Source organism: Anneissia japonica, unplaced genomic scaffold, assembly GCF_011630105.1.
Source record: "Anneissia japonica isolate Jap-2015-1 unplaced genomic scaffold, ASM1163010v1 scaffold9286_len17217_cov150, whole genome shotgun sequence".
NCBI classification, from domain to species: domain Eukaryota; kingdom Metazoa; phylum Echinodermata; class Crinoidea; order Comatulida; family Comatulidae; genus Anneissia; species Anneissia japonica.
This window is the reverse complement of record NW_022721855.1, coordinates 9,249-16,745: the sequence shown is the minus strand read 5'-3', so window position 1 is coordinate 16,745 and position 7,497 is coordinate 9,249. Positions and strand designations below refer to the sequence as shown.

At 36.6% G+C, this 7,497-nt stretch overlaps 1 protein-coding gene and 1 long non-coding RNA gene across 3 annotated transcripts; both read right to left on the bottom strand.

Annotated features, from left to right (window-relative positions):
- Positions 1-1,275: 1,275 nt before the first annotated feature.
- Positions 1,276-4,098, bottom strand: LOC117111750. 2 transcript variants are annotated; one of them, XR_004445910.1, is made up of 3 exons: positions 3,831-4,098; positions 2,539-2,975; positions 1,276-2,097 (listed from the first exon to the last, which is right to left on the bottom strand). XR_004445910.1 is itself a non-coding variant. In XM_033254747.1 (2 exons), exons 1-2 carry the CDS (start codon positions 3,952-3,954, stop codon positions 2,602-2,604), a joined length of 498 nt encoding a protein of 165 aa, XP_033110638.1. In that variant the 5' UTR covers positions 3,955-4,098; the 3' UTR covers positions 1,276-2,601. The 2 variants fall into 2 exon arrangements, 1 of the variants encoding a protein (XP_033110638.1); XM_033254747.1 differs by having other exon boundaries at positions 1,276-2,975.
- Positions 4,099-4,575: 477 nt separating this feature from the next.
- On the bottom strand, positions 4,576-7,364 carry LOC117111751. Its single transcript, XR_004445911.1, has 3 exons — positions 6,941-7,364; positions 6,237-6,381; positions 4,576-4,599 (listed from the first exon to the last, which is right to left on the bottom strand). It is a non-coding gene; the product is annotated as an uncharacterized LOC117111751 (long non-coding RNA).
- Positions 7,365-7,497: the final 133 nt, after the last annotated feature.

Sequence of the window (7,497 nt, the reverse complement as noted above, 5' to 3'; positions counted from 1 at the left end):
TCTACAATTCTTAATGATACCACTCTTACTGTATAAGCCTACTTTATGCTTAAAATTTGCTTTGGTATGTCTTACTGTACTTATTTCACTTGATACAGTAGTTTCATTCTTTGTATTTACCTTCATGCTATCTCGTTGTTTTGAACTAGCTTCAGCTGCATGACATATTTCAATAGCCTTTTGTAATGTGAGTTCACTTTCTCTAAGCAGTCTATCTCTAACCTTATCACTTCTAATTCCGACCACAATCCTGTTCTTTATCAGACTGTCATGGAGCGTTTCAAATTCACATGACCTAGCTTTGCATCTCAAATCAGTGATAAACTGGTCTACAGTTTCACCTTCTTTCTGAAATCTTGTATTAAATTTATGTCGTTCAAAAGTAATGTTCTTCTGTGGTTCAAAATAAACTCGAAATTTCTCCAAAATATCTTTAATATTTTCATTGCATTCGTTGTCAGCAAATGAAAAAGTGTTGAAAATTTCTAAAGCTTCCTCACCTATTACATGTAGTAATGTGCTACTTTGTACCTTGTTTTGTTTTCGATCCAATCCGCTGGCTATAATGTATAACTCAAACTTCTGTTTCCACTTTCTCCATTCTTCAGCCATGTTCTCCATAGTGATTTTAAGAGAAGTTGGTGGTTTTAATCCGTTCATTTTGATTTACTTCTGACACCACGTAATGATAATATGTTGTAGACAGTAATTTATAGTAGGCTATTCTGACTTTCTTGTATGTTCCTTTATTGGTATCTTGTTATCAACTCCCTTAAGGCTCATGTGTCCTTACTCTATGTATCATACAATAGAGGGCTCACTCATAATCTTAAGTACCTTCATTACAAATATCATCTTTTTTTTTATTGTAAAACTACTGGAAACAATTGAATACATGATAGAAAGAAGGTCCCAAGTCCATTGGGTATGATTTTGAGAAAATTTTAAAAAACAATTTAATTCTGTAAAGTTTCAAGTTATGAAATTTTCCAATATATGGGAACTAAAATACATAAACCCACATACAAAACAGTACGTCACATGATCTGACGTGTTGCATGTACTACATACGTGGTCATTGAGGTGGGGTTAACTGTTCCAATATAGAGCTCTCCCAGGCTCAGAAGCATCCCCATTAACAGATCCTGATTTACCACTTTCTTTTGCTGCCTTGTTACATGGACCGTAAGAGAGGACCTCCATCAGCGTGCTGTACCAGCCATTGTCGTCTCAAATTTGCTGACATCTACCGTGGTAACCACTTCTGTATAAGAAAACCTGTTGACCTTTAGCAGGTCAACTCGGACGAGGACATCTCAAAATATACTTCCAAACACCAAGCGGCCGCCAAAAAACAACTTAGCTTGAAAAAAAGGCATCTGGATTGGGGGGGGGGGGCCTACCACCTACATGGCCTGGACAATATGGTGAATAGAACCACATTCTATCATTTTTTAGTACTCGTCGATATCGCTTCTCCCCACTGATGTCTGTATACATCTGTACAGGTCCAACATACCCCTTTCCTGGTCATCCATCAACCAACAATGGTCAGCTGCTGGTATACTTGCATTACTGTTATCATCCCCCCATGCTTTGCATCATCCTTCATACACAACATCCTTTAAATAACAAAATAAAAAATGTTTAGATTTTTTTGCCAAGTAGTTTCAGGCTGTGTTGCTGGATATTTGGGGGCAGGTGGTAGTGCTGCATCCGAAACATCAGAGTATTATTAGTGCCATGCAACCATACCTGTTTTACAACGCAAAACATCAAACGATTTCTTTGCATGTCAATGGTCTGCGCAGGTGCAAATCGATGGCGGTTCTTAATTCGCTGCGTTATTGTGGCTTCTACTTCATCACCCTTGGTTCGTCCATACAGACTATTTCCCCACTGCATTTTGTAAGCAGTGCGAAAGTTTTTGCATGATTTATCATGGGATTCAAGGTTGTTCCAGGCTTCAAAAATCTGTTCCCTTTTATCAGAGGGTATCACTGGTACCTTGTCCATGACAAGCGTTACTAACAATTGACTGAGAACCTCAACTCTTTCGAACCCTTCAATGTGTTGCTTGGTCATACATACATCTTCCTGTGAAAATACAGGAATATAGGTTAGCTATGGATTATTTTTAAGCAACTTCGGGTAAATTTGAATAATCTATATTTATGTAAATCCTAATTAAGATTTTACAAAAAAAAATTATGGGTGAGCTATGTCACAATTGACTTGGTTCGAATGTATTATTATTATTATTATTATTATTATTATTAATGGTATTACACATGCTGTTGTTATTATTGATATTATTATTATTATTATTATGTATATTGATTTTATTATCATAAGTGAAACTCTAGAGGGACATTAAAAAGTTCATATAATTGTGTTATATCTGTACCTGTATATTAAGAATTCTCAATAATTTGTTTCTTTATGGGTTCTGAGATAAGATGTTATAAAATGTTGGTTTTTTGACTTTAAAAAAAAACCACTTTCACTGTATACAGTAAAATAGTTAAATTGACTTACACATGATGGATCATGGGATACTGCTGATTCATTTGATGTGTATACAACATGGCAGGGTTTAACTTAAAACGAACAACTATCTGAATCATAACCACCATCATCAGCACCATCGTCAATAATGTTGGTGACTTCTTCCTCCATACTTGGGCCATCACTCTGCAAGTTTTCACGCGTAGTTGGATCCGATGACTGATTAAACAGGTAGTCAAGTCCAAGTAGTTCACTTGTTGCTTGTGCAGGAGTTCTAAAATTTTCCTCCTCACTTTCACCGAACAGTTTCTGGCACCTCATGTTCAGCCGTTGGACCAATGATGATGAGTAGGCTCTATGGTGTCTTCCTTTCCTACCAAAAACTGACTGTGACTGTCTGTCGGCATTCCACCGTGCAATGCCACTAATGAGGTACACCTGAAAGGGATGTGCAGCACAATGGGGCCCTGAAATGAAACATGAAAAAAAAACAAAAAACAAGCAATATAAATAAACAATGTATTGCTTCATACCTTATACTCAGCAATTCACAATTAGAGTTAATGTGCTGTGGACTGTCCGTCCCTGTTCCAAAAATAAATATAATAATAATAATCAGTGGAAGCACCAAGCCTGAACCCCCTCCCCCAACCAGGTTCCCAACTCCACGACAAGTTTATCGCATCAAAAATGTAAACAATGCAAATCTGCCTATCCAAATGTTGTAATTTTGATTGCCAATCTCTAAATAAGCACAATTTGGATTTTTTTTTTTTTTTTTTTTTTGCAGAGTAAAAAGTATACATACAATATTCTTGCCAGGAGTAAGTAATAGGCATAAGCCCAAACAGTAAGCTGCTCTTACTCCATCATCAAAAACAAATACAATGACAATACAATATAAATATATACAAAAAAGTAAATTCAAAATAAATTGATTTAACTAAAACAAAATGAAAAACAGAGATAATTAATAGTTATTATTAGTATTAATATTTTGAGATCAAGTGTTTTGTGAGCTGGGCTTTAAAATCCGAAATGGATGTGCATTGTTTAATTTCATTAGGAAGTTGTTCCCATAATCTAGGAAAAATAACAAAAGATGAATTTAAGAATGTATTAGTCTTGGCTTTCCAATGTATTAATCGCCCTTCACACCTTTCACTTGATGCTACACCATAAAAACTCTCCCCGTGAACCCTCAGATATTTCTTATTCTTGGACCCCGACCAACATTCTAGTCAGCCGCTAGGTTCAGTTTCCTCTGTCAAAAAGACACCTTTATACGAATAGGAAATTCTATGCATTAGCAATTTACAAACCTGGTATCATTTTTGGCAAATGACTATGAAATCCTTCCAGGCTGTTGTTTCCTCGGATGCATGTGTAATATGGGATGTCAACTCCATTTTTTGTACTAATCTTCGCTACCCTGTACATATGCATATCAGGTGGATCCTGTATGCATTCTAAATGCTTCTGTTGAGTGGACCAAACCTCATCTATTGCGGCATTGTATTTAAATAGAGGAACTCCATTTTCATCAAGTCTTGTGGTAACCACTTCTGCATAAAAAAAACCTGTTGACCTTTAGCAGGTCAACTCGGACGAGGACATCTCAAACTATACTTCCAAACACCAAGCGGCCGCCAAAAAACAACTTAGCTTGAAAAAAGGCATCTGGATTAGGGGGGCTACCACCTACATGGCCTGGACAATATGGTGAATAGAACCACATTCTATCATTTTTTTAATACTCGTCGATATCGCTTCTTCCCACTGATGTCTGTATACATCTGTACAGGTCCAACATACCCCTTTCCTGGTCATCCATCAACCAACAATGGTCAGCTGCTGGTATACTTGCATTACTTCTATCATCCCCCCATGCTTTGCAACATCCTTTAAATAACAAAATAAAAAATGTTTAGATTTAAATGTACATCTAATAGTAACACCAATTACCATTCTACTTAAGTGTTGGAATTCCTTGAATAAATTCCTACCTTAGTGGGTATTTGCTTGAGACCACTTTCAAATCGTTTTGAACCTGTGCTTTCCTTCTTTGTAGATGTAGAAGATCCACTAGCACTAGATGAAAAAAAAGACAAAGCTTGTGAAAAAAATAGAATAGAGTATACAAGGATGGATCTTCAAATTTAAAGTAAATTCTGTATTTAATATACAAATAGACTCCTAGTTTTACTTTCTAAGAACAGTACTTGACTTCTTTTAAAAATTGTGTTTTTTAATGACATATTTTGTTGTAAATTCTATATACAAATTTCTGAAATAAATAAATGAATGAATGATTTTTATAATGTCTTGTATTTATAAATATTGTGTAAATATATTATTTTTTCTATAGTGATTATATCAAACTGGAATGACAAGATGTAATAAATAATACACATGTTGTTACATCTCATTGCTGGACTATGTGTCCTTGGTCACTGAACTTTGGAATAAAAGTAGGAGCATGGTACAGTAGGAGCAATGTGGTAACAAGTTACACACCCAGAATAAGGCTACGGTCACACTAGAGTTTCAAGCCTGGCTTGACTCACCGCGGGTGAGATTTTCGTAATGTGACCGCATCTGCACCGACTCGCGCCTGGCGTGACCTCGATCTCAATCTACCTATCTCGATCCCGGCTCAGCACCCATATTGACCCTGGATTGTCCCTGGCGTGACCGAGATTGACATTTCCTCGTCGGCTGTCGACCAATCACAGTCGATGACGCCGTTGCGTTTAGAAGTTCTTGAATTAAAAACCCGATCTTCATGTATGTTCAATCAAGACGCAATCATTACTTTTCATAAAAGTTGATTCAAATTTTAATTAATAATAATGCGATTGATTTGGAGCGACCAGGAAACTGCTGACCTGGTAGATTTGTGGGACCAACCCGAGCTGAGAGACCGGATAGAAAATAAAAAAAACAAACAACAAAACGGGAATTTTCGGCGTGCTTGCTGACAGATTAGCCAGTCTCGGACATGAGAAGAGAACGACGGCCCAAATTCAAACAAAAGTGAAGGCATTGCGAGCCCAATACAAGCTGATAAAAGATCAGTTGAAGAAGAGTGGTTCGGGCACGTCTGGTGTAAAATCTTTGATTGCGATCCACCCAATCACACGCGTGTATATCGAATCCCGTGAAACAGAGTTGGTGAAACTCTCTCTTTATGGCTCTGCTGTTTCGACTTTCATAATTTAGAGGTCAATCCAACTAGTGTGACCGACCCAGAATTTCGAGCCTGGCTTGAAATCTCACCCGCGGTGAGTCAAGCCAGGCTTGAGACGCTAGTGTGACCGTAGCCTAATACATTTTATAGCTGTCATGACTCATTCATATTGAAATACCATAAAATATAAATAGCCTGAGTGGTGAAAATAATCATCCAATGATATTATGTAATAATAGGGTTTAACTGGAGCCAGGACCTCCCATTAAACAGCAAGCATTCTTTTTGTGATTTTAAGGTGTCAATTGTTATCACCTCTATGTAATGAGTAGGAATAGCTACAAACTGAACTATTTTTTTTTTTGTTGCCCAACTACTTAAAATATATATATTTTTAGAAAACTCTAATATTTAAATCTATTGTAATAAAAGAATTTTTACTGTTTTCGATATTCAACAACACAAATTTAAGAATTATTTGGAGAACTAAGAATTAAGTTATAACACACTTAAATAATGCAATATTATTAGTAAATACCTTAGCAGATGTGTCCTCTTTTAATTTTGGGGAGTTGATGAGAAAACAGAGGAAGAAAATCTAGCAGATGAAATACTTTTTGGCCTGGTAATTAGTGAGCTTTGTTGAAGTGATTGCTTTGATGTAGACCCTCTTTGTATTGGTCCTAAAGAGAAATATACAATTGTAAGTATTAAACAATAATGTAAAATAAAATTGAATGATCAGGCATTCGATAATTAACATGTATATTTTTTTTAATTTTAAGTTTCCAAAAGTGAGGGAGAATAGTGACTGTATTATAAAATGGCCCCCCCCCCATTAAGATTTCCTCAATCTTTATTAATAAAGATTGATTGATTGATAAAATGCTCAGATCGTCGGAGCACCACGGGCCTTCGCCCCCGCCGAAGCTCCACCCCTGGACCCCGCCCTCCCCTAAAAAAAACCCTATAGAATACAATAGAACACATTAATAATTAGTACCTAGGATTTTTTATTCAGTTGCCTGTATTGCATAAATTAGGCATAAACTCATTAATGTATAACTGCCTACATGGCTCACCCATTTACCTAGCCTAGGTCGCCTAGGCTAGGCCCCCCTCTAGGCTAGGCTAGTACTGCAGAGAGGTGGTCTTGAGATGGGGAGCGGACGTAATGCCGCAACAGGTTTCGCATCTTCGCCGCATCTTTTTCTAAACAAAAATAGCCTAGCCTAGAATAACCAAAAATATTGGCTGTACGACTCGTGCTGTCAAGTTCTTTTCAGCAGTTTTAAACAAAGAAACTGAAGCAAAATTAAAGAAATTCTGGGGAAGTTCTCGGAGAAAAAAAATCATCTTCATTCACCGAGCGTTTCTATGAAGAAGCCCCTCCTCCTCATTAGCATCAGACAGTAAGCCAATCACTGATCATTTATTGTAGACTGTAGAAAATTAAATCGCAGACAATTAACCAACCAATGATCAGTTATTGTAGACTTCGACCAATCACATGCCGAAAATTGTAGACTTCTTCCTGCATAATTGCACTACTGTAGACACCACTCCAGAGGTGCCGCCAAACGTGTGGAACTCGGGTGTATAATTTATGGCAGCGGGGACTGCGTTCGCGCTAATAATGAATTAAAAGCAAAATGAGCTAACAATGTTGTATACGAGTTTATTATTGTGATATATATATATCTTCTGTTAATACTGATACACCGTAATTTCATTTATATATATATATATATATATAGATATATATATATATACTACCTTTATTCGGCTCTTAAGGGGAA